The following is a 27754-nucleotide window of genomic DNA, read 5'->3' as shown; positions in this document are numbered from 1 at the left end:
CTCTTGGTCTATCTTTCAGTAATATTGGCATGTCATGTTCTGGAACAGTCGCATGATCCAGTTGGAAATGCTGTGCATTTCCACCCGCTGTCAGTTGGCTGGTGAACCTTTCCCTCAGCATATCAAGGAACATGCCACCAGGGCATAGCCTGCAGCTATTGCCTGCCTCAGAAACCTTCCAGTCCCTGAAAACTGCAAGGCTGCAATGTGGAGTAACCCACTGACTTCCATGAAATATTATTTCTTTGACTTGGCAACCAGGGCAGACACCAAATTTGGAAGAGCAGTAGTATTTCTTTGAGTGACTGAACATGTCCATTTCACTGTAGGTGAGTGCATGCCCAATGCATGGTTGCTGGAGATTTTTTTTTCCCCTCAGCAGAACCTGTTAGGGTGGCTTGAGCATCCTCTGCTGCTGCATGCAGGTATAAAGGGTGGAGCTGGCCCTTCTCAGTTCCTTCTTACCAACCATGATGGTTGTTGCAGTTGTAAGGCTGTAATCGCTCCAAATTCTTCTCTCATTCTTTGTAAAATATATCCAGTTTTGCTTAGTGAAGTTTCATAGAATTTAGGGAATCTGTAGTTAAGATAATTAGCTACTTATAAATTTCAGATTTAGGTCTTAGACTGCCAGGTTCAGCTTTCAGTACTGGGAGCAGGACTGGAACTGTACCTCCATCTCCGGGATTAAATCATGTTGTTCATTCAGCAAACTAATGCCGGTGAGCGACTTGCACCCCAGCTGCCTTAATCACTTGGGGGAGTCCCATGTTAGTGACAAATGTCACATTTGCAAAGGTTATAAGCCTTGCTTAAAAAAGTACAGAGCGGCCAAGCTTAAGTGTATTCTTGTGGAGGTGGCACTCATCCTCTCCTGGAGCTGTCCAGTTTGGAGTGGGCGCTGGGTATGTCAGTATTGGTCCACAGTGCTCCTCCTGTATTGTCTGACTCCAGCGCTTGATCACTGTCATTGGTGCCAAGGAAGAGGCACAAAACCTCCAGAGATTCAGTATCTCTGTAAGCAAGACACAAGAAGTAATTCTTCTGTTCTACTCTGCGCTGATTAGGCCTCAAATGGAGTATTGTGTCCAGTTCTGGGCACCACATTTCAGGAAAGATGTAGACAAATTGGAAAAAGTCCAGAAAAGAGCAACAAAAGTGATTTAAAGGTCTAGAAAACATGACCTGTGAGGAAAGATTGAAAAAATTGGGTTTATTTAATCTGGAGAAGAGAAGACTGTGAGGGGGGACATAAGTTTTCAAGTACATAAAAGGTTGTTACAAAGAGGAGGGTGAAAAATTGTTCTCCTTAACCTCTGAGGATAGGGCAAGAAGCAATGGGCTTAAATTGCAGCAAGGGTGGTTTAGGTTGGACATTAGGAAAAACTTCCTGACTGTCAGGATGGTTAAGCCGTGGAATAAATTGCTTAGGGAGGTTGTGGAATTTCCATCATCATTGGAGATTTTTAAGAGCAGGTTAGACAAACATCTGTCAGAGATGGTTTAGATCAGTGATTCTCAAACTTTTCTTTTTGTGGATCACTTGAAAATTGCTGAGGGTCTTGGCAGACCACTTAATGATCTTTCCAAATGTTGTTTGTACCGTTTGCTAACTATTGTAAAGTGCTTTGGATAAAAAGCACTATATGTTTAAAAAAACCTTAATCATTAATGTTTTTTTGTTCTACAAATAAAAGCGCACAACTCATATTTTAATATCCGTCATCTTACCTTTCTAATGCGATGGACGTGTCCTCTCTCACCTGCTGTGGCAGCCCCGAAGCTGGGGCTGGGAAGGAATGGGGGTCTCTCTCCCACCAAAGCAGCCACAGAGCTGAGGCTGGGAAGGAGGGCCCTCTTTCCCTGGCAGCTGCAGCCCTGGAGCTGGGGAAAGTTGCCTCTTTCTCTGGCCTCTGCAGTCCTGCACATCCCAAATTCTACACACACCCCTCCCGCTTACCCCATATTCCCCCCAAGGCCACCACCTCACCTTGCATGAGCTGCTTCTCCGGGGTCCAGGCAGGCGTGGCTCCACTAATTAGGTTGATGGCCTTTCATTCTCTTGTGTGCGGTTGCCCAGGCGCGCACCTTAGAGGGAACTATCTGCGGACCACAGTTTGAGAACCTCTGGTCTAAATAATACTTAGTCCTGCCATGGATGCAGGGAACTGGACTAGATGACCTCTTGAGGTCTCTTCCAGTCCTACAATTCTATGATTTACAAAAATATTCCGCACCCAGTAATTCCCACTGAGAACAACAGAGAAATAGCTTTCCCCTCTCTCTCAGTGATGGCATTTTGGTTCTAAGTGTCTGATCTGTGTACACACCATATGGTTATTTCTCAGCTATGCAGCATATGATTCTGGATTACAGTCTTAGTGGTCAGTCATAATGCAGGGATTTGTATAGTTGCTGTAGAGTTATTTTTCAGTGACAGTACTTCAGACGTACAGTTGTCTCTGTGATAATTCTTCTGCTCTGAGTGGTTTTGGGTTCAGAATTTTGAAGCTGTTTTCCAGCAATGCAGACAGCGCTTCAGCCTCTTGCTTCCTTTGGCAGGAACCAAAAAGTCAGAAGTTTACAAGAAAGAACGTCGAAATAAATCAAAAGCAAACAAAAGAAAAAATACTTTAAAAATGCTTAAGAACCCACTGACTAACTTTCCTCCTCTTGAGATCTCTTCCAGCCCTGCATTTTTATGATTTTATGATTCATACTCAGTCCTTCTATTGAAGTAATTGGCAAATACATCTGGTATTCATTGATTTCGGTGGGATGGGCCCCAATCTCACTCTTGGATCACACAGATCATATTTCAAAATCAGAACCTAGGATTGAGCCATTTCTCTTCCTCCACGTCTCTTCCTACAGTCCCTGGGTCTGGTCTCCACAATAAGCGTTGTATATTAGAGTTTTTGGTTTCTCTTGTTTGCTTGCACATGGTAAATCTTCTTTCCAAATTCAGTTCTGGAACAGTGTTACAAATGTATGGCAGATATTTTCAGGAGAAGGAGGAGCCTTGCTGACCTGTTGAGAGGAAAAAGGAGATAGGGAAAGGAGATCAGAGGGAGGAGAGAAGGCAAATGAGGAAGAGAAAAGGAGGTAGGAGGAAGGGCCCAAATGTAATATTTTTAGAAAGCAATTTATCTTTCCGCAGTTAAGCAGTCCATTTTGTTTTCTCTAGTTTTTATTCTTTCATTTAAAAAAATTAAATATTGAATTTCCTGTCGCACAGTAACATAGTTAGAAGAGAAGTAATGGACACTCAATAAGCTTTTCTAGGAAGTTGTATTTCAGTAACTGTCGATGGAAAAGTATTTATTTAAAACGAAGTGTCTCACGCTTGTGCAGTTCAGTTTTCCTGAAAAGCTACTGTCCTTTCTGTGGCAGTGCTGGTAGCACTGCACAGTCAGTTAGAAACCGTTATAAAATAGATCATTTAAAACCACATTAAATATTAACATTGAAACCAAATAGTAGCAGATAATCCTTGCTGTTTAAGGGCTTGATTTTGGCTTTCTTGCTCAAGCAGTGTAGGACTGAGCCTGAATCTTTATCATGAAAGCACCAGGACTCTTTCCTCTCCCTGCACCTCCATCATTTAAATGGATTCTGGCTATACAAAATGGAAGTTTGCATTAAAAATCTTACTTTCTCAGTCAAGATATTCTTTCAAAATACAGTAGTTTCCATATTGTAGTATTTCAGCTGACCTACAAAATAATTTTTTTTTATTTGCTCTTATTTAAAGGTAGTTTCCTGTTAAAGTTTATTCAGAAGATGACAAGTAGGCACTGGTGTGCTGTTCCCATTTTGTTTCTGTCTATGGCACTGGCATGTATCCCATCATATAAAGCACTGGGTACAGAAGGACTTCATGCTCTAAGGTAACACACTTCAGCGGTTTTATGTCCCTTACTTATGCACAGGTTCTGGGAGACTAATAAAACAGTTCTGGGGAATGCACTGACTCTTTTTGGGAAAATTTAAATAATCAAATGCAGTCGAAAGACTGAAAGCTTAAACTTGTAAAGAAACTTTTTCTCTATCCTTCCCCACTCTCTTCTACTATGGTCCAATAGAAAAGTTTTCACTTTTCACAAAGCGATCACTCTATATCTGACCTGTCAGTCCTTATCCTCAAAGGAAACCTGCACAACACTTTCAAAAGATGTGCCTGGGAGCTTAAATTCATAGCTTTGCTAGACACTAAAAATCATGGACCGAATAGAAACATTGGATTTATGCCTTATTACAACAATCTGAACTCACTGACAACCTCTCCCAGCTGCTGCTCCCTCTGCTCTTCCTTTCCTCCCTGTGTCTGGAGAGGTGTTTAATGGGGCACTTTACCTTGAATGGTCCCTTGAAATATGTGTTAACTGCTTATGCCACACAGTCAGTTCAGATCTTGTATTTGGCAGTGACACTTTGAGTTAGGCCATGTCTACACTTACAAGCTTACAGTGGCACAGCTGACTGGCAGTTAACAGCGCTGCAACTTTCTCGCTCAGGGATGTGAAAAAACACCCTCCTGAGCGCAGCAAGTTGCAGCGCTGTAAATCGCCAGTGTAAACAGTGTCCCAGTGCTGGGAGCCGTGCCCCTCGTGGAGGTGGTTTTTTAGAGCAGCGCTGCGACCACACAAGGCACGTTAAAGCACTGTCAGTGTAGACTAGCCCTAAGATTGCTCAAGTAGCTGCATTACGTTGATAGGAGAGAGCTCTCCTGTCGACATAATAAAGCCAGCTCAATGAGCAGCGGTAGCTATGTTGACGGGAGAGTGTGTTGACTGGTGCTTATGCTGGCAAAACTGTCGCTTGAGGTGGCTGTTTTTTCCCCACACCCCTGAGCAACAAAAGTTTTGCGGACAGTGCTAGTGTTGACATGGCCTTAGTTTCCCAGACCTGAAGAAGAGCGCTGTGAAAGCTTGTCTCTCACCAACAGAAGTTGGTCCAATAAAAGATATTACCTCATCCACGTGAATGTGAGGGACAAACTGAAACTTGTGGCAAATTTTTCTCTCATGTTGGTCTTTGGTTAGTTCCCTAGTGGATATGCCAAGGTCTAGTGGCAGAAAGTCTGTCTTAAGAGATTTTAGCAGCAAGCACAACCCTTTTGTAAGCCCTGACACAGCACTGTTTTTGCAACTACTTCCCACAACCCTCAGCACGTGAGGCTGTCTGGGAAGGGGTTATGGTCAGGGCACAAGAATGATGTGCTAATTCAGTGCATTTCCTGGTTTCCTTTACCACTAAGGATTTTACGGAGAACTCTCTGGCATGTAAAGCTACTCTCCTCTGGCGAACTTCCAAGTGAAAGCAATATTTCAAATGGTGCTTACCCTGTTTTAGGGGTGAATTCCCCTCTTTGGGTAAAGCTATATCCGCTTGCTTAGAGGGCATAAAATTTGCAGTCCAACTTCTACCCACCGAATGGGGGTGAATTAACTCATAGACTGCAGTTTTTAGGGGAAACTGTTGTTTTGATTTAATTGGAGAGCTCTTCAGTGGGGGATAGTGCCTTTAACCTATGTGTTTAACATTAGAAGGTTCTTTTGCAGTACTCATGGCAATATTACATTATCATTAATTATGGAGGCATTGGTCATGAATTTATAGTTAAGATTAAATCAGTTTTCATTTCAACAGGCACTTTAAACTTTTATTAACATGGCCAAAACCTAGATTGTAAATTTTGAGTACAATTTGCATTTTTCTTGTTGGTTTGAAAATTGGATTGATTCAGAGAGAAGAATAATTCCAAAATCATCCCTTTTTGAAGTTTTTCAATGGATTGTTTCATCTTTCTTAGATTCTCTTTTGCAGGACATCTAAGACATTGAGCTCTTTGCTTTGCTCCATGTGCTGCTCCTTGTGTGCTGATTAATACAGTATCAATTACAAATACATTGTGCTTGTGTTTGTTATGACTTTTCACTTTTTCTCCATAAATGGAAAAAGAAATGCACCAAGATGAACCCACTATATTTAGCACTGATGATGTAGTACATCCACTTTGATGAAATAATCTGTGGGTGGGTGAGAGAGACAGAGGAAAGTCAGTCAGCCAATCCACCCACCAAATACCCCTATAACCTAGGAGAAATTCTGTGAGCTGGACAAGAGACAATCATGAGCCTCATGCAGCTCCACTCTTATTGTTGACCAAAGGCATGAATGTGGATCCTAGAACGTAGACGATTAAAATCTGCCACTGCATTTGGCAAATAAGTTAATAGCAGGAATAGGATTCTAATGTGGTAGATCTTAGCTGTTTGGCTGCATTGCCTTTCAGATAATCAAATCACATCCAGTCTCTAACCGCTCAGCCTCATGCTTCTCCCAGAGTCTGAGATAGAACCCTGGATTCTTCAAATAGTGTCCCTAAGGGCGCTCCATTTCAGGTGTGCATGTGCCACATGAGCCCTTGATCGGAGATTTTTCAGTTAGCAGTGTCCATTTGGCCTGCATGGATGCCCTATGCCTCCTTGTGCCAGATACTGAGGCTGTATGGGGTATGTGGGCAAACCACCCTCAGCTCCTTCTCAACTGCTCTGGCCTGAGATGGAGCCCTAGTATGTCCGCCTTGAGCATGCATTGATTTTTTTCTAATATTTCTATAGTGGGTAAAATAGTTTTTATAGTTAGTTGTTAGGATAGTTAGAGTTAGATAAGTAATGAGGATTGTTTTACTCCTCTTTCCCCTCAGAGAGAGGTTTTTTTGAGGCAGGGAATGCCTGACTCTCCAGGTTTCAGCTGATGTCTCTCCTGCTGTACCTGTGAGTAATGGCCTTAAAGTGTGTCCATTGCTTAGGGGAGTTCCATGTCTCCCAGTAGTTCAACTTCTGCCGGGCCCTCAAGTCCAGGGCAAGGAAAAATAGGGAGATTAAACATAGACTGCTAATGATGGAAGGCGCCCTTTGGCCAGCTTCTGAGTTAGGTTGGGAGACCCCCTCCCCTGCCCCCCAAGCCCTTTTCCCCCTCTCCTCTCCTTTCCAGGATGGGGAAGGCTTCCACAAAGAGGAGTGGGCTTAAGGAGCCAGCTCCAAAAGGTCCAGGTGAGATCCACTGTCTCTGAAGCTTCAACCTCTTGACTTGGTACCATTAAGTTGAAGGACTCCTCCTCCAGTACTAGTGGGACCATAAAGTTCCAGAGCACAAAGGAGAGAGACATGGCTCCAGGAGGGCCTGGGTACCTTCTACCAGCAAGGAGGGGAGCACAGACACTTTGGACTGGCACCACCAAGTTCAGCATAGTTGTCAGTACTCATGCATGTGGTACCCTCAGCACTGATTAAGAGTCATAGATTCATAGATATTTAGGTCAGAAGGGACCATTATGATCATCTAGTCTGACCTCCTGCACAATGCAGGCCACAGAATTTCACCCACCACTCCTAAAAAAGACCTCACACCTATATCTGTGCTATTGAAGTCCTCAAATTGTAGTTTGAAGACCTCAAGGAGCAGAGAATCCTCCAGCAAGTGACCCGTGCCCCATGCTACAGAGGAAGGCGAAAAACCTCCAGGGCCTTCCAATCTGCCCTAGAGGAAAATTCCTTCCCGACCCCAAATATGGCGATCAGCTAAACCCTGAGCATATGGGCAAGATTCATCAGCCAGATACTACAGAAAATTCTTTCCCGGGTAACTTGGATCTTACCCCATCTAAAAACCCATCACAGGCCATTGGGCCTATTTACCATGAATATTTAATTACCAAAACCATGTTATCCCATCATACCATCTCCTCCATAAACTTATCGAGTTTAATCTTAAAGCAAGATAGATCTTTTGCCCCCACTACTTCCCTCGGAAGGCTATTCCAAAACTTCACTCCTCTGATGGTTAGAAACCTTCGTCTAATTTCTAATCTAAATTTCCTAGTGGCCAGTTTATATCCATTTGTTCTTGTGTCCACATTGGTATTGAGTTTAAATAATTCCTCTCCCTCTCTGGTATTTATCCCTCTGATATATTTATAGAGAGCAATCATATCTCCCCTCAACCTTCTTTTAGTTAGGCTAAACAAGCCAAGCTCCCTGAGTCTCCTTTCATAAGACAAGTTTTCCATTCCTCGGATCATCCTAGTAGCCCTTCTCTGTACCTGTTCCAGTTTGAATTCATCCTTCTTAAACATGGGAGACCAGAACTGCACACAGTATTCCAGGTGAGGTCTCACCAGTGCCTTATATAACGGTACTAAAACCTCCTTATCCCTACTGGAAATACCTCTCCTGATGCATCCCAAGACGACATTAGCTTTTTTCACAGCCATATCACATTGGCAGCTCATAGTCAACCTATGATCAACCAATACTCCAAGGTCCTTTTCCTCCTCCGTTACTTCTAGTTGATGCGTCCCTAGCTTATAACTAAAATTCTTGTTATTAATCCCTAAATGCATGACCTTACACTTCTCACTATTAAATTTCATCCTATTCCTATTACTCCAGTTTACAAGGTCATCCAGATCCTCCTGTAGGGTATCCCTGTCCTTCTCTAAATTAGCAATACCTCCCAGCTTTGTATCATCTGCAAACTTTATTAGCACACTCCCACTTTTTGTGCCCAGGTCAGTAATAAAAAGATTAAATAAGATTGGTCCCAAAACTGATCCTTGAGGAACTCCACTGGTAACCTCCCTCCAACTTGACAGTTCACCTTTCAGTAGGACCCGTTGTAGTCTCCCCTTTAACCAATTCCCTATCCACCTTTCAATTTTCCTATTGATGCCCATCTTATCCAATTTAACTAATAATTCCCCATGTGGCACAGTATCAAACGCCTTACTAAAATCTAAATAAATTAGATCCACTGCGTTTCCTTTATCTAAAAAATCTGTTACTCTCTCAAAGAAGGAAATCAGGTTGGTTTGGCACGATCTACCTTTTGTAAAACCATGTTGTATTTTGTCCCATTTACCATTGACTTCAATGTCCTTAACTACCTTCTCCTTCAAAATTTTTTCCAAGACCTTGCATACTACAGATGTCAAACTAACAGGCCTATAATTACTTGGATCACTTTTTTTCCCTTTCTTAAAAATAGGAACTATGTTAGCAATTCTCCAATCATACGGTACAACCCCTGAATTTACAGATTCATTAAAAATTCTTGCTAATGGGCTTGCAATTTCTTGTGCCAATTCTTTTAATATTCTTGGATGAAGATTATCTGGGCCCCCCGATTTAGCCCCATTAAGCTGTTTGAGTTTCGCTTCTACCTCAGATATGGTGATGTCTACCTCCATATCCTCATTCCCATTTATCATGCTACCATTATCCCTAAGATCCTCTTTAGTCTTATTAAAGACTGAGGCAAAGTATTTGTTTAGATATTGGGCCATGCCTAGATTATCCTTGACCTCCACTCCATCCTCAGTTTTTAGCGGTCCCACTTCTTCTTTCTTTGTTTTCTTCCTATTTATATGACTATAGAACCTTTTACTATTGGTTTTAATTCCCTTTGCAAGGTCCAACTCTACTTGACTTTTAGCCTGTCTCACTTTATCCCTACATATTCTGACCTCAATAAGGTAGCTTTCCTTACTGATCCCTCCCTTCTTCCACTCCCTATATGCTTTCTGCTTTTTCTTAATTACCTCTCTAAGATGCTTGCTCATCCAGCTTGGTCTACAACTCCTGCCTATGAATTTTTTCCCCTTTCTTGGGATGCAGGCTTCCGATAGCTTCTGCAGCTTTAATTTAAAATAATCCCAGGCCTCCTCTACCTTTAAACCCATAAATTCTTCAGTCCAATCCACTTCCCTAACTAATTTCCTTAATTTTTGAAAGTCAGCCCTTTTGAAATCAAAAACCCTAGTTGCAGATTTATTTTTGTTAATCCTTCCATTCAGTTTGAACTGAATTAGCTCATGATCACTTGAGCCAAGATTATCCCCTACAACCATTTCCTCTATGAGATCCTCATTACTCGCCAAGACCAAATCTAAAATGGCATCCCCTCTAGTCGGTTCAGCAACTACTTGTTGAAGGAATCCATCAGCTATCGCATCTAGGAAAATCTGAGCCCTATTATTATTACTAGCACTCATCCTCCAGTCTATATCTGGGAAGTTAAAGTCTCCCATGATCACACAGTTTCCATTAGTATTTACTTTATTAAAAACATTAAAAAGGGCTCTATCCATATCCAAATTAGATCCCGGCGGTCTATAGCACACCCCAAGCACTATCCCAGGGGAGGCTCTAATAGTTTTCTTCCCCAATTTAATTATTGCCCAGACAGACTCAGTCATATCCATTTCATCGCTTCTTATTTCTTTACATTCTATCTCATCATTGATATACAGTGCTACTCCACCACCTTTACCTTTATTTCGGTCTTTCCTAAACAGCACATACCCTTCAATACCTGTAGCCCAGTCATGACTACTATTCCACCAGGTCTCTGTTATACCTATAATATCTGGTGTCACTTCCTGCACCAGTAACTCTAGTTCCTCCATTTTGTTACCTAGGCTCCTTGCATTAGTGTACAAACATCTTAATTTTTGCTGTTTGGCCTCACTCACATTCTGTACCCTATTAGGCACGGTTATTTTACTACCAGTATAACCTATTAGACTTGTATCTACACTGCCCTTCCTCCTACCTACAGCTGTATCCACTCTTACTTCATTTTCTTTCCACTCTATGCTAAATTCTGGCGTGGAGATTACCTGGACATCTCCCAACCATCTCCCCCAAATTCCTAGTTTAAAGCTCTCTTAATCAGTTGTGCCAGCCTCCATCCTAGATGTCTATTTCCTTCCCTACTCAGATGAAGTCCATCCCGAGAGAACTGTCCTCTATCCATGAATGCCTCCCAATGGCCATACATCCCAAAGCCCTCCTTATAGCACCACTGCCTAAGCCATCTATTGATAGTCATAATCTTGTCACACCTTTGTTGCCCTTCTCTAGGAACAGGCAGAATCCCACTAAAGATCACCTGAGCCTCAATTTCCTTAAGCGTCCTCCCCAGCCTAACATAGTCTCCCTTAATACTTTCCAGTGAGAATCTAGCCGTATCATTTGTTCCCACATGAAGGATAATTAGGGGATTCTTTCCCGCTCCCTTTAGAATCCTTTTTAACCTCAGGTCTACATTAAGCAGTGGTGCTAGACACCGTCGGCATCTATTTCAGTACATCAATTATCAGCTTCAGTGACTGTGCCCTTGAATGCTGCGTCAGTACCACAGGAGTTCAGACATACTCAGGATTTCTCAATAACAGATGAACCGGAGTCCCTGCTCCTGGTGGGTACTGAGAATCTGTGGGTACTAGGATCCCGATCTTTGGCCTACTGTCATCTGGACCACAAGAGACTCTACTGTTTTCTACATGTGCTCCTCCATTGGATGAGATGGAGGAGGATGAAAGTGACTTCCAGTCAGCCTCCTCTATTTCTGTTTATGGTTCTCCAATATATTCTTTCAGAAACATGTTCTTTGAAAGTCATAGGGAATATTGGACTCATTATTGAGGGTGGTGGAACCAATCCTGCATGCCATCGCCACTTCTGTACTACAGGCCCTTCCAATGACCATACTGGGACCCCGGGTTGCCCATCAACAGCAATTTTCCAGCTCACTGGTGTCCAGCTCACTCAGCCTCTGTCCCTGGCAACTGAGCCCATGCCGGGGGCGGCCCGCTGCTGCCACCATCTCCCCAGCCAGGCTCTCAAGTAGCTGCTGTTCTGCACAGAGCAGTGACCTGGAGCAGCCATCATGAGAAGTGGCTGGTCCTGCCCCTTCTGCACCCTGCCCAGGCCTGGCTGCCAGGGACAGGAGCTGAGCATGCCAGGGGCAGGTGCAGCGGAGGACAGAGCCCCTCTTCCTCGCACCCCAGCAGGCCAAGCAGAAATCTGGGTGTGGGGCACTTAATGCTGCATGCCCCCCTACGCATCATCTATGAGGAACTGTGTTCAGTAGCTGGGACACGTGGCAGCTTGAACCTTTGTGACCGATCAGACAAAGCTGTGTCTCCACTGCCTCCAGGGTTGGCTCAGAATGACCTGTTCTCCAGTCAAAGACACCTTGGGTAGACAGGTGATAGTTCCTCTGCCACGTGAGGAACACCTTAGACTATGGGAGGATCAACTCAATGTCTGTGCAGGCATTCCTTTCTGTAGCGCAGCCCCATCAGTAACTTTAACAACAGATTTATCACTGTTGGGATGGGGAGCCCATCTCCATACCCTCACAACTCAGGGCAAATGGACAACTCAAGAAATCAGTCTCCATGTCAATCTGTTGAAGCATAGGGCTGTCAGGAATTCTTGCTTTCATTTCCTATCCTTCATCACAGGCAAATCAATCAAGATCATGCATTCTATATCAACAAGCAAAATCCCCCTTCCTGTTGTGGCGAAGCCATAAAATTATGGAATTGGTGCACAGTTCATCAAATCCAAATTTCACTGGTCTACCTCTCAGGTATTCAGACCACCACAGCCAATTCCCTCAGCGTACACTTCTCACAGGATTACGAATGGGATCTAGACACCCAAGGTCTCCACAGCATAGTCCAAAAATGGGGACTGCCAGAAGTGGATGTCTTCACCACCTCCAGGAACAGGAGGTGTCGTCTTTTCTGCTCAAGAGGGGGTCTGGGCCACTAGTCATTGGAAGATGCCTTTCTTCTATCTTGGAAGAAAGGGCTCTTCTATGTGTTTCTCCAATGCTGCTGATACTAAGAGTGATGAACAAGATCAGACCAGGCCCAGCCAGAATTATGCGTATAGTGCCAACCTGGCTGAGAGATGGTTGGCACCCTTACCATCTACACGTATGTGTCCAAATCTCGTTCAGGCTCCCAACCATTCCTCGTCACCTGTCACAGGATGCAGGTTTTGTGCTTCATCCCAACCGGTGGTTCTCCACTTCAGGGCATGGCTCCTCCGATAGTTCACGTGGTTAGAATCCTCCTGCTGTATGGAAGTACAAGTGTTAGTAGAAGGAGATCAACCTGCACTACTTACCTGCAGAAATAGAAGAGATTCTTCCATTAATGTTGTTGTCACTCCCTCCTGCCTGATTTGGTGCTACTTTCAGTCATCCTGGATTGTCTTTTGGATCTATGAAAATTGGGGTTATCAGTTCTATTAAGGTCCATTTGGCTGCAATATCAGCCATTCATTCTCTGGTAGATGGTTTCTTCATGTTTGCCCATCTGGTTTAGTCTACGTTTATTAAAGCTCTGGGAGGTGACAACCTGCAGATTAGAGACCCTACCCCGACCTGGGACCTCAACCTGGTACTCAGTTACCTTATGAGACCACCATTCAAACCAGTGGCAACCTGTTCTCTGTTTCAGAGTAGCAGCCGTGTTAGTCTGTATCCGCAAAAAGAAAAGGAGTACTTTTGGCACCTTTAGAGACTAACAAATTTATTTGAGCATAAGCTTTCGTGAGCTACAGCACACTATGTTCAAATAAATTTGTTAGTCTCTAAGGTGCCACAAGTACTCCTTTTCTTTTTGCTGTTCTCCGTTGCATTTATCTATGAAGACAGCATTTTTAGTAGCCATTCTTGTTGGCCCGTAGGGTCAGGTAGATTAGAGCCTTGATGGCAGATCCTCCCCTGCTCCCCCTGATGTTCTTTAAGGACAAGGTCTCTTTACATCCACACCCTAAATTCTCCCCTAAGGTTATATCGGAATTCCACCTTAATCCATTCATCTACCAATGTTATTCCCAAAGCCACATAGTTCTCTACAGGAATCCAATTTATATATCCTAGATGTTAGAAGGGCATTGGTCTTCTACTTAAATAGGGCCAAGCAATTTAGGAAGTCACCTGGGCTCTTCATTTCCATCATGGATAGATCTGCATGGTCCTCGAACTCTACTCAGAGACTGTCAAGATGGATATCTGGATGTATTATCACGTGTTATGATGCTGCGGGCATTCATCCCTTCCAAAGGGTGATAATGCCTACAATCTAGCTGAATGTGCTATCTATGGCATTAACAAAGAATGTACCTGTGTCTGAAGTATGCAGGGCCGATACATGGGCTTCAGTACATATGTTTTTGAAACATTACTCTCTGATCCATGCAGTCAGATCGGATGTGACACTTTGGTTCTGCAGTACTGTCTTGATTCTGCACTATTGCAAAGCTCCCTCTTCCATCTAGGGATATTGCTTGGAAATAATCTGAAATGGCGCACCCATAGGGACACTATTCGAAGAAGAAGAGGTTAATCACTTTGTGCAGGAACTGCGGTTATTCAAGATGTGTGTGTCAAAATACAGATATTTCACATTTCAGTCATTTGTCAGCTCCTCTTCCTTGCTTGATCCTGGAACCTGCCCACTGAGGTACACCAACCTTGTATAAAATGAACTAGGAAATGAATACAAAAAACTTAGTTTAGTGACGGTTAGAGTTGTGTCAGGACACACTCAACCAACTCAAAATCTGAAACACATGAAAATGAAAAACTAAGGGAAAAGTCTCTGGCATTCACATTGCCTGCAACACTTAATAATAATAATAAACACTCCATCAAGCTGTAAGGGTTTTGCTTCTGTCTCCAACAGATACTGAAAAGCAATGCTTATCCCAACATAATCAACTTTTGAATTCTAGCACAAAATCTTATCGATGACCTCAGCAATGTTAAGAGAGTGATTTCCCAAAAGCATGGAATGTGTGACAGGCAGATGTCAATCTGGTGGCACAGGAGCATCTGAGATCGCTGTTAAGGTTTTGTGATAGAATGAGAATTTAATGAATTCTGGGTACTATTGCTTTTCAATATCTGTTAGAGATGTAAGTGAATGAAAGCCTTATGAATTGTTGGAGTGTTTTACCAACAGTATTGTAGGCAATATGACTGTGACATGGAATAGAGACTTCCCTTAGCTTTTCATTTCCATGCTTTTCAGATTTTGAGTTGGTGGAGTTTGTCCTTATGCAACCTTAATTGTCACTAAACAAAAGTTATTTGTGTTTATTTAGAATCATAACCCATCTTGTTTTCGATTGTATGCTCTTCAGGGCAGGAATTATATCATCTTGTATGTTTAGAAAGTGCAGCTCATATTCTGAGTGCTTCTGCATTCTTAATATATTGACAACTTCAGTTAAAATATAGTTGGTAAATATGTATTTTAAGAGCTACTAAATCTGTTTATAATTTAAGGTGCATATTTATCCATTTGCAGAGATGTCCTGCAGTGCACTATGATCACGCATCAAATTTTGTTGCGGGGAGCTGCTCAGTGTTTTCTTCTTCAAACAGCTATGCATTTGACAGATGTGGTAAGTTCCTCTTTTTTTTTTCTAGTGTAATATTTTATTTTTCAGAGATGATGATGCTATATATACGTGCTGCCAAATAGAACTTGGAGTAGCTGATTTGACTGAATTTGTAGTTTTGGCAATATCCATTTGAAAAATGTGCTTGAGTGATGTAGTTCCTGTATTCAGTTGTACTAGTAATTCTTTTAACTTTGTTTTTTCATATGAAACAACTTGATCCTTTTTGTTCCGCATTTCATTTGCAGTACTTTATTGATGATGATATTTGTATTACTGAAATGCTTAGAATCCCTAGTCATGGGCTCAGGATCCTGTTGTGCTCTTAGGTGCCATACAAACACTTCTTTAAAAATGAAAATTTAATATTAAAGAGACTTTCAAAATGACATAAAAGATTTTAAAATTATAGTTATAGTGTTAGCATGGTGACTTTATAGTCAGGTTAAAATATCACTTTCATTTTAAAATCTTGAATATAAATTGTCTAATTCTCAAATTATTTTGTGGGACTGAAATTTCTCATGCTTAGTGTTGAACCAGAAGGAAACCCTTCCCCTTTTTCTCCCCTATAATATCACAAGAGTTTGTCTGGGCACTTTTAAGCTATAAAATGTGGTTCAAAAATTTTCAAATGATTTTGGTGCTTTGGATAAACTTTCTTTTTAAACTTCAAACTTGACATCAAACAAGGACTCATGCTTTTATCTTGTTTGATGAAATTCAAAGTTCCTGAAGTTCCTGGATAAAAACTACATTTAACTGCACTTAAGGCTGAATACAGATCAGTAACTTAAGGGTAAAAGTATTACAGGTATGTTGTAATTGTTGCAAAAAAAAGCAATAGAAACCCAGGAAATCCAGAGTTAATGTTAAACTTAAAAGAAATCTAAATGTAAGTAGAAACTGCTTCTCCTCACCTTCAAGACTCTGCTCCTGTTCCTTACCTGCTCTTGTCTCTGATAGCATTATCCTCCTGCCTCTTCCATCAAGTGATGCTAGTTCTGACTGCCTGTTGTTCACCCCTCTGACAAATCTTTCTCTGCCTTTTTCACTTATACCAGCAATGTGTGTGTTCTCCTTGAACTGATTTATAAAGCCCTCTCCTCAGGACTCACTTCTTTTGTGAAGCCTACAAGACATTGGCCATCTCACAGTGGATAGGCTGATGGTGTAATTGAGTTCAATTTATATGTTTTAATTTAAAAAAAACACCCTGATGTATATAAAACCTACATGATATAAATACATACTTTGATTGTATCCCTCTTTCCCACCATTCATGTGTGTCTTGCTCTTTTAGATTATAAACTCTTTGGGGTAGGGAATGTCTTCTTGCTTGGACAATGCATAGCACATGGTGAAGACTAGTACTAATTAATAATACCAATGCATTGTTGTTTATTATTTACCTGCCACCGTAGCTGTGAGGTGATAAGCAATTTCCTGCTCAGTATCAATTCCCAACCAGTGGTATTTGGAGAACTTACTATCATATAGTTGCTGGCCCTTTTTTAATCCTCTAAATCTCTTTAGAATAATCTAAAATTACTTTCTTTCCTAATATATTTCCAAGTAAGCAATTGCTGTAGTTGCCATAAGGATGTCATATGATCATCAGTGAGAATGGAGGTGTCCATGTGACTGAATGGAAGGGGAGTACACACTACTCTTGCTTATGTCTGATAGCTACATCAAAGGTTCTCTTTTGTATTCTCCACCCCGTTTTCTTTTGTCTGCTAATACAGCTGCTTACCTTTTCTCTTTGCTGTCTCAGATTTTGCTGTGGCTGACCATGAGCTGACCTGAGCAGGGCTTCCTGTGAAAAGGCAGAAACAGAAGAATTAGTCAAGGGCTTCTAAATATCTAAAATTAATATAACTGAGGTTGTCCATTTACACACCCTGCCCCCACTTAAAAAGAAAAAAAGCCATCAGTGAATACCTCGCTTCAAGCCATTCATTCACCTTCAGTGTACATCTCAATATGGATACATCAGACTGTAGGAAAATGAGCTGTGTGTCCTGATTAAGTTATGTTAGGAACTGAAAAAAGGCAAAAATTAATCTCTTCGGAAAGTTCACATCCCTGTAATAACTTGAGGGTGAGAGGGAAAAGATTATTTTCTTATTGAATCATTTGCCAGATGAAAGCAAACTCTTCTCAGTTTCACACTAAAATATTACGTGTGTGTGGGAGAGTGTGTGTGTGTGTGTGTTGGGGACTAATGAAGCTTAAATAATGTCTTTAGGAGAAAGTGTCACTTCCAGAGATTTCAAGTTTTCTCATGTCTCTTAGACAAGAGGAGTCCTTAAGCAGAGGGACTATACTATGGATGGAGGTGAGAATTGAAACTGCTGCTGGTTTTGTGTTAATCAAAATGTTCTGTAATAGACTGTACTGATCTATTGTATTAGTTATAGCTAATGTTTTAATTCTCTAATACTTTATGCATGTGAACTAATTTTCAGTCCCTTTTGTACTGGCACATCTGGAGCTTCTGGTACTGAGTGCTAATTTATTTGTGCTTTGTATCTGTACCTTGTAACGCGTTTAACGCTAAGGAGGAGATTAATTTTAACCCTCAACCTGCTATCCAGCAGGTAATTAGTCAGAAGATTTTAACATGCACCTTCATTGTGTGAGAAGGTAAGGAAGAAGGGGTAGGTTGTTTTTTTCTTTTCTCCTGCAGAGCACCTGAATTCTGCACAAGAGCAGCTTTCTCCTGAGGGCAGAGCTTCTGTTGCACTTCAAAGCAGTGTAAGAGCTGGAGCTGAGCTCGTACCGGACTTGTATGCCCTGCTTTGCCACAGCATTCTCCAGAGAGAGAACATGAGCTAATTTGTAACTTTTGTATTCAGCCATATCCTGGTGCAAATCAGAATCAGTTCCTTCATGCAGACTTTTGGTGCCCAAATGCTTGTTCTATAAGAGACTTCCAGGTATCCACAGTGCCAGCCTGCTTTCTCCCTTGCCATTCCCTTGGCTAGGAGGTGCATCAAATGAGCACTGCAACCGTATGTTATTAGCTTGGGACTCTCTTCTAAATAATTTCTTCTCATCTTGGATACATTTGCAGCATTGTCTTTGACCAAACTGTGTACTAGACATTTGAATTTTTTTTTCACAGTTTGTTATAGTTTTTACTGCTACTTCTTGTAAGTATTCTGCTGTGGGTGCATTTCCTGATGTATCAATTGTTTCTGTAAGGAAGACATTCCCTTCTTCTGTTGTCACACAAGCACATACAACAGGATCATTGCGGACATTGCTCCAGCCATCAAAGCTCAGTTTAACCATTTTACCCTCTAGACCTTTTGCATGCTGCTCAATTTCTCTTTCATACACTTTATCCAGCAATTTGCCTGCGACATCTGCTCTGTTGGGTGGACTGAATCCTGGTCTTAATGACTGGACCATGTTAATGAAGTGTGGGTTCTCAATCATCCAGAAAGGAGAGTTTGTTGCATAAATAAACTGGGCAATTTTTTCATCAATTACCTCTTTTTGTAATCTGCTGGTTCTTATCACAAACTTATCTATGGTTGTTTCTGGATGATGGAGATTTTTTTACCTTCTTGCCCCAGGTGATATACTGTGGCTATGTGACATACATGATGTGAGTGAAACCCTACCTGGCAGATAACTCTGAAACTGTAGAAAATGATGGTGATCTTGAAGGTGGATAGTCTTCAGAATCCTGTATGTTGAGGGTGGATTCTCCTAAACCAAATAGGTCAATGCAGTTATTTAATTATTACCACCATACTCCTCATTTAGTATTACTCATTGCATTCACTGACACTCAGTGCTACTTTAAAGGTGAAATTGTAAAAGGAAGATCTGCCTATTTCAGCTATTTATTTTTTATCACAACTGCATCTAAAATGATAGTACCATAGAGTAACAACTATATTTTTTGCTCAAACATGAGAATTCAAGAATAGTCCGGAAGGAAGACAGGCAGTCCTTAAGAAAGGAATATGAAATAAAAAATAGTTTACCAACCCGAAGATCCTGCATGTTCAGACATGTTCCTTTCATCATCTTCAACACAGCTTCCTCCTGAGAAGGAACACTTCTCATGATGTTGTTTCATTCGGGCAACCAGGCCTTACATTTCTTTGTTGCACTGTTTGCATTTTGCACGCATGCCTGTCTTACCCACAGGTAGAGGAACTTCATTAAAATATTCCCAAACTGAGTCTCTTTTACGGCCTGCTGCCATTATAGGTTTTCCCTTCTAGTGAGAGAATGGTATGGTAGATCTCAGATCAAGGAAAGCTACACTCAAAGACCTCAAGACTTCTGGAATGTGCTGCCCAAACAGTTTCATTTTTTGTGCCTGTCCCACCCTTCTCACATTTATCTCCTGACTTCTTGTCCAGACCTATTCCGCCCCCAACAATCTTCTATTTGTTGAACTTTTTGAAACTTTTCACTTTTAGAGAGAGGTAAGGGATTGACTCTGTGTACACAAATTTGCAGAGGGACAATAGAATTGAGGTCTGTTATTTCTCACCTCTGTATATTATTTATTTTATTGAAAAACATTTTTGCTATTAACAAGCATGTTATCTCTGGAGACACAAATCCACAGTTTGAGAACTGCAAAACTCAGCATCTCTGATGGTATCTTCTTGACTGAGCACTGAGTCCCATTGTGTAGATAGAAAGATTAACCTAAAGAATCTATACAGAAGCCCCTGGAACCCCATAAGATTGGGTCCCTAATTCATGAGATATTGGAGTTAATTTACAAAACTTTTCTTAAACATTACAGGAATATATTAGTCTCATGCTATGGAATTAGAATTTATAATCCCTATTCCATGATGAGATATCTTTTAGCTATAATGTATCTTAATTAAAACTATCTTTAGATAGGTTTTTTTCCCTCAAAAAAAAATCCGATTTAAATAAAAAAAAAAATCTGTTTTTTTTTTTTTTAAATCATTGATTTTTATCCACCCTGGTTAGCGGATATAGGATTTGTTTGCTGGAGTAATAAACTGTTTTGTCTTATCTTTAAATGTGCCTTCTCTTCAGAATGATTATCTGCTGTACCTGTCTTTCCTTTTTCATAGTTTTGGAAGTATTTTCTGAGGCAGTGGGTGTCTGGGAACCTCTTAAAGGGCCAGTATTTGGGTGCCAAAGAATTGCATGAGAATTGCCTCTCATTTTCGTTTGTGTGGCAAAACCCAGCATTTACAAGAATAACAGAACTCCATTCCCAAAAGAAGACAAATTTGCATGTAAGATTAAATTTTTGCTTTCCATTTTGAATTTTAACTCTCAAAATACACATATATCACAACCTTGAATGGGCACATTCAGCCACAGAATTAGAAATTTAAGTGAAAAAACATGGAAGGAGTAATCTTTGGACTTAAGAACATTCTGACTGAATAAGTAGATCTAGCTGCATGCGATGGCACAGCAGGTTAATGAAGTAATGACTATGCTCAGCATCTGTTCTACTCTTGTTATGAGTACGAAAAGCTTAAACAAGTACAGGATTTTTAAAAAAAAAAATACTGCAGATTTCTTCCCTTTTCTACATATGTATCAAACGTGTATTAATACGTATACCACCATACACACTTCTAGAGAATTTAAGCATATTGGATCGTGTCGGATAACTTATTTTCTTCTATATACCCTAAGTTGGCAAAAGTGTTTAAATAGCAACATTTATTTCATTTAGGTTTGCGATTGGCTGTATACTCATGACAGATGCTTCAGAAAGTCCATAAACTGCCATGTTGAGTATCAAGAAAGATCTTCATTAAGTGCATATGTACATACTCTTGTGGAAGATTACCTTAAGGCACCTACATCCAAAAGTAAGTTCAGTTAATCTTTATGAATTAATAGCTCCTAAATGCAAAAAACCAAAAGGCTGGTAGATGCTCTCTTATGTAGTAGGTAGAGGATGAAAATGAACCTGGTTTAATTTAAATTTATATACAAGAATGCAAAGTGTTCATTATTAATATTTACGCTGATATTTTTTATATTGAATTCATGAATCATTTATGTATCACTGCCTGCTGTTAATAGGATTGGAAACCTACATTAACAGTTAAAATTACCATACTGAGATTTTAAAAAAAATATAATGGAAAATTTAAATTCTCTTTAATCAGGAGAAAACTGCTTTATGCCTGACTGGTTTGAAGCTAAGCTTGTTGCTACAATGATTCTTCTGGCTGCAGATGTGGAGGAGGTGAAGAATAAACACAGGCAAGTAGGAATCTCATCAAATTTTTTTCTGGGCCTGTTCCAAAGCCCACTGAAGCCAGTGCAAAGACTCCAGTTGACTTCAGTGGCTTTGGATCAATCCGTAGTCAATTGCCTTAGAACTTGTCTTGTAAAATTTTCAAAAGTGCCTAAATGACTTTGGAGTCTAAGTCCTAGATTTTCAAGTGACTTAGACATGTAAGAAAAGTTCACAGAATATTTTTTAATTTTTGTTTTGTGCAGCAAAAAAAGCAACACTGAACGGGATGAACTAAAGTCTTTCTTGCACCCTCTTCTGGATGTCTTGTTGAAACTTGGCACTAATGCTTACATACCAACACTGAAAACCGATAAAAGTCTACAGCTACTGTTGAAGCTATTACAGACCTGTTTGTTAAAACAGTCCAGTCCACAAGATGGTTAGTGATATCTTTAGTATATTGCATCCTATATAATTTATAATCAAATTAAACTTGTGGATATTTACTACGGTAAATGGATATTGTCAAGTAATGTCCATTCGTAAGTAATGTACATAAAAAAGTTTATAATCAGGGCCATGCCCTCCAAATCAGAAACTGTGGGCCCAATCGTGCAGAAGCCCTTCTGGCGTATCCCACCACTGCTTGTGAGTTGAGGATGTAGAATGCTTCCAAGAAAGCACTTGGCATCCTTCAGGATTGGACCCACAGGTATTTAGAACCTGGATAGCATGAACATATTACAAATAACTATGAGCCCATTCTTTGGGAATTGAGCCTGCAGAGTTCCTAGCAGTCCGTGGAATCTCCCAGGAGACTGCTTTCACCTTGCAGGATTGAATTCCAAACTTCTTTTCTCCTTTTAAATGCTTTGGTATCGAGACATGTAAGAAAAGAAAAGGCACTCTTTAGGTATGACCTGCTGTGTTTTCATGCTTCTCTGCTGCAGAGTAAAGCCAAGTAATAAACTTAATTGCCAGTGTTATGAACTGACCTATTTGCTGATGATTCACGAACAGGGAAATACAGTAAATGTCCAAGTTGGGTTGGCATGTTTACCATTTAAAAAAAAGGGAGGGGGACACACTGTATTGAAAGGGGAAAACTGAAACAAACAGGTTCTGCTTTTCAAGCTTGTACAGTGATGTTACTAAGAGTGGTGAATGCTTTGTTTAAAAAAAGTACAAAAATGTACTTGATGTTCCTTTCGAAAGGTGGCTGCATTATTGGCATTTTCTTACTCAACAGATCTGCTACCTGTGTTTACTGAGTCTGCAGACTTTAGCGTTGAAAAATAACTTTTTACTAATTATTACTCTTGATAACCTTTGAGGGCCAACAGAACTATGGGAGAGTTAGCTGGATTCTGTTCTGCATTATGGTTTATCAAAATAATTTCTAAGTTCCCTTTGCAGAATTGTTATTACAGGTAAAGCATGAACCAAACAGCATGCAAGGGGGAGATATGGTGCAATAACTGTAATAATTTGATGTAGCAACAAAATTACAATGTTTAACCTTGTGAACAAACTAGAGATGTGCACTCCTATACAAGCAGTCAGCTGAGCCATTTTCAGCCATGTTAATAAATAGAGAACATTGATAATAAGCACAATATAGTTTTGAAATATGTCCATATTGTTTCTGGCATTTGGCAGTTTTCCATTTAATTAAACTGTGATTTCAAAAATTAAATATCAGCGCAAGATTTGGCTGTTAAATCTCCAGGAAGGGTACCAAGCTTTCCTCTGAGCTTGCTCTTTGGTGTAATTCTAAGGTGACACAGAAAACCTTGAAGAAATCCTCAAAGGTATTCTTTGAGAATCTCTGCTGGGAGCTCAACCTGTGCTTCATAGATGTTTATTTCACAGCAGGTCCAATCAGATAGACTCCACTTTAATACTTTGTTATCCTCCCTGTGTTCTGTTGACTCCCTATATGTTGGTGCAAAAAGAGCATGCAGAGGCTTTCAGTGCCATCTCCTTATTGATGTATTATCCGTCTGACTTTCAGTGCCACTGTGGTCTCCCTTGAAATATAGATTGAGGTACGTAGGTGGTGAAGTACATTTTGCCACGTTTACCCACTACAGCCCCTACAGTAGTAACATACCTGTCATTTTCTATGACTAAGTGCCATACAAATGTATTGTGTGGCACTATGTCTTGTGCATGTTTTATTGTAACCTTCCCTAAGTAACAAATGCTATTTTCCATTATAATCTTGTGCTCTCATTTGTTTATAAGTTTCTGAAAATAACATTTTAGTTATTGAAATCTTCCATGCTTGGTCTCTACGTAAAGGTGAACTACTTTAGAAAGCGTCAAGAAACTCTCTTTTAGCTGGTTTCAGAGTAGCAGCCGTGTTAGTCTGTATTCGCAAAAAGAAAAGGAGTACTTGTGGCACCTTAGAGACTAACCAATTTATTTGAGCATCATCCGATGAAGTGAGCTGTAGCTCACAAAAGCTCATGCTCAAATAAATTGGTTAGTCTCTAGGGTGCCACAAGTACTCCTTTTCTCTTTTAGCTGTTGTGTATGCAGATGTTTTTAAGAAAAAAACAAAAAACTTTTCCCATTGTACATTATATTAGCGGCTGAATTTGGAAACTGAGCATTCTAAATGGTCCTCATTGAGGAGTAAGCTCGTGACAAAGTTTGGGAAAAAATGGTTTGGGAATTCAATAATGTTATGAACATTTGAAAACGGTCCAGCTCTTTATCTTTCCAAACTTCACTAAACTTTGATCACTCACAAGAAGGAATATGACCCACTTCACTCTGCAATGCTATGAAAGTACAAAGTGTTTTAAGTACCCTTATTTTAATCATTTAAAAAGAGCAGATACAATGCTAGATAGAAACAAGGAGCAAATTGATAAGAGTTAGAACATGTCATTTTCACATAGTTGCTTTTCTGACTAGAACCCCATTTTAACTAGCTGTGTGTACAAATGAAATAGATCTATCTTTATGTGTCTATTGAGAGACATTGGGCCAGATTGTGACCTTACATCTATCCCTGAGTGTGGTGCAGCAAGGAAAGAGTTCTGACTCTGAGGAGGAAAGTGTTCCTTTCTCAGCTTGCTTTGTTTTTATTCTAAGGGAGAAAGTATCTGCTACCGGCTATTGTAGTAGTAAATTCTTCTCCCGCTGTGCCAGTTCAGCTGTGCTAACTGGCATATTGTGGGAACAGAGCCAGTGGCTGTGTTCATTCCCAGCCCCTCTCGATCCATTCCCTGGTTACTTTTGTGGAGGTAAAGGAGGGCTAGTGTCAGTGATGCCTGCTCTTGTCCTCGTTACATACGCTGGTGTTCCAGGTAGCCCAACCCCTTACTTTTCTGCATGGGTGCATTGGGCAAATGACAGTCTTGCCCATGGTGATCTTTTCTGATGTGCATGCTCATTCTGCAATTTGCATCCAACCATAAATGTGTTAAACAAATATTATATATATAATTTTCCCATATAAGCATACTCCTCCTCAGTGATGTATATGATCATAGTAGTTTTGGTTTAAAACAGGAAAGGTGTATTTTTTTTTCACTTTCACTCAGCTTTAAAAGCCGTTGAAGGGATTTTGCTTGTTTTTCAGAAAAAAGTTATATTTGTGTAGAGGCTCATTATGGAAAATTTCAGTACCAGTAATAAATATTTCACAAAATTATGAAACTGTGAAAATTAGGTTTGAATGGAACCTGTTTTGCAGCCTTAACTTAAATTGCTGATTCAAGACCGAGAAACTTTTGTAGTAAAGGTCAACAACCACACACACATAATCTGGGCATTAGAATACCATAATATACTATAATAAAGTTTGAGAGTCGTTCTAATTACTTTAGGCTCTGATCCAGCAAAGCATTCGAGTATGTGCTTTAACTTTAAGCACTTGAATAATCTCATTGACTTTGAGATCTCTCTGGTGTTTATTCAGTCAAATTGATTGCTGATAAATATAGACAGCAAACCAATGAACTACAGGTTTACTTGGCCATTAAATTGGACCTACTAGTTTATGAGATTTGATCTGGAACTCTGAATACCCTCCAGATTTATTGATTAACACTTGAGAAGATTTGAGGGATTCTTAGCATCAAGTTTTTATACATTTTTAAGCAGCAGAGCTTTGTGTGTGGCCTTTAAGATAGAATGCCTAACCCTAAAAAGGTAATCACAAACATTGCTTGAAAATGTTATATTCTTATATTTTGTGCACCATTTTATAGCCCTCTAACCAAACAGATGAAGATCCCCTCAAAAAGAGAAGTAGAACCCACTGAAATAGAATAGTATACAATAAAACAGTGAGCAGTCATTTATACTGAATGATCAGAGGCTTAAGAGAACTGTAAATGCTTATTCCTGTATAGCTTGACATTGTATGGTAACCTGATTTAATCCACTTTGTATATCATGTATCTCTCTAACACAAAAAAGTACATTGTTTTAATAGTGCATTTGTTTTGTTTTCTGTATAGATGTGGTGTTAAGTTTTCTCTCTAATTCTGTTATGACTGCTGCAGAAAGTATTCTGGAATTTGTCCTCAGAAGACTCACTACAAGTGAGTTGAATACTGTAAGTATTTACTGTAGGTACTTGAAAGACATACTGTCTGATTTCTTGTTTTTTTTTAATTACAGTTCTGATTGTTAATCTGTTATACATGGAATTGGCAATATTTTTACATGTTTCCAAATGAAATATTTCAACACGCAGAAAATCATCTTGGATAGAAATACTTTAATGGTTTTTGATAAAAGCCCGCTGAGACAGATATCTGAAGTTTCTTCCAGTAAAGGGTATTCAGCAAAGATTGGTTTACCTCAGCCATCAAACTGACTTGAAATTTGGCACAGTGGGAACAGTTCACTACATTAATTGTCACTGCTCTGGTCTAAAGAAATCCTATAGCAGAGGTACTGAACTGGTGGTTTTGAGAGAAAGTTACTTGACAATTTGTTTTTATAGTACTGGTCAACATTTTATTTTATTTTCCCTCTCGCTCTTTACTGTATTCAGTAAAAGGCTAGTTAAAATTTAAACAGTTTTTCATGTTGGGGTTTCACTGAGAGTCCTAAAATGAAACCTGAGAGGTGCTGGTGATATTTGACTTCTTAAAAAATTGCTAATAACTAGTTTACTCCTGGGGGAATTCTGCGTTACTGCAGAATGCAGAATTCCCTATTTTCCATACAGACTTTCTGGCTGCCGCTAAGGGCCGCTGGAGCGCCCAGCCTGGGAGTGCTGGAGGCTGCATGCTCTTTGATCGTCATTCTCCCAGGACGGGAGAGGGCTTGGGAGACCGAGCCAGCTCTAGCAAAGGGTGAGGAAGGGCAGGGGGCCGCACTACACCATGTCCTCCAGCGGAACAGTATAGAAGCTTGGTGGAGTAAAGGATCTGTTGGGGCTGGTTTCTGGGCTGGGGGCTGCCCTTTGGCTGGGCTCTGTGGGGAAAGGCGGGGCTGGTATCTGGGGGCTGCCCCGTGGCTGGGCTCTGTTTTGGGGGGGTGCTAGTGTTCTAGGCTGGGGGGGGTGCCCCACGCGGCTGGGCTCTGTGCAAGGGTGGGGCTGGTGTCTAGGCTAGGGGGTGCCCTGTGGCTTGGCTCTGGGGGGAAGGAGGTGTGAGTGTCCGATCCGGGGCGGGGGGGTGCGTGTGCTCCATAGCTGGGCTCTGGGGAGATGCAATGTCTGGGCTCTGGGTGCCCCACACAGCCCCCTCCAACACCCCCCAACTGGAACCGGGTTGTTGTAGGGGTTTCTTTAACTCTCTGCTCCTGGGGGAATCTTTTTGGCTGTTGTCTGTATTGTTGACATACTTGTTGACAGGTACTTTAAAATAATTTCCCAAAATAATTGAAACTGGAGTGATTATATTGTGTTGTTTTTGACAACTGAAATATGCAGAATTTTAAAATAGTATGCACAGATTTTTTTTATTTTTTGGCGCAGAATTTCCCCAGGAGTACTAGCTCTCTGTTGGTCTTGAGCAGAGAGCTTTACGAAGGAGCTTACAAGACACACACAAGGCGAAACTAGTGATAAACGGTTCATGGGAGAAAGAGTAAAATGAGACATAGTGATGAGAAGAAATGTAGTATTGCTGAAGGAGGTAGGTTTTCAGGAGAAGAGAGGGGCTTGGCTGACGGAGGGCTATTCAAAGCATAGAAGGCAGTATAACAAAGTACAAAGCTAGAGAGTGAGAAAGGAGATAAAGCAAAAAGATGAGTGGGTTGGGAGAAATGTGGGGAGTTG

General features: G+C 40.7%; 1 protein-coding gene across 6 annotated transcripts in view; it reads left to right on the top strand.

Annotated features, from left to right (window-relative positions):
• The window catches only part of TARBP1 (tRNA guanosine 2 -O-methyltransferase TARBP1), a 100791-nt gene that overhangs the window by 21232 nt on the left and 51805 nt on the right, over positions 1–27754 (top strand). For 4 of the 6 annotated variants that reach the window (XR_014710943.1, XM_084623949.1, XM_084623947.1 and 1 more), the window contains exons 7-14: positions 3755–3890; positions 15185–15281; positions 17530–17619; positions 20366–20533; positions 20986–21124; positions 21428–21524; positions 21765–21940; positions 25980–26077. Coding sequence is in view for 5 of the 6 variants with exons in the window: in XM_084623949.1 (XP_084480075.1) it covers positions 3755–3890; positions 15185–15281; positions 17530–17619; positions 20366–20533; positions 20986–21124; positions 21428–21524; positions 21765–21940; positions 25980–26077 (1001 nt within the window). In the remaining variant the exon portion in view is untranslated. The remainder of the gene's footprint in view (positions 1–3754; positions 3891–15184; positions 15282–17529; positions 17620–20365; positions 20534–20985; positions 21125–21427; positions 21525–21764; positions 21941–25979; positions 26078–27754) is intronic. The other 2 variants (XM_084623948.1, XM_084623950.1) reach the window with 2 other exon arrangements.

This window comes from Lepidochelys olivacea (assembly GCF_965140295.1).
Source record: "Lepidochelys olivacea isolate rLepOli2 genome assembly, chromosome: 3".
Lineage (NCBI taxonomy): Eukaryota > Metazoa > Chordata > Testudines > Cheloniidae > Lepidochelys > Lepidochelys olivacea.
The sequence above is the reverse complement of the archived record's forward strand: the minus strand, read 5'-3'. Positions and strand labels throughout refer to the sequence as shown.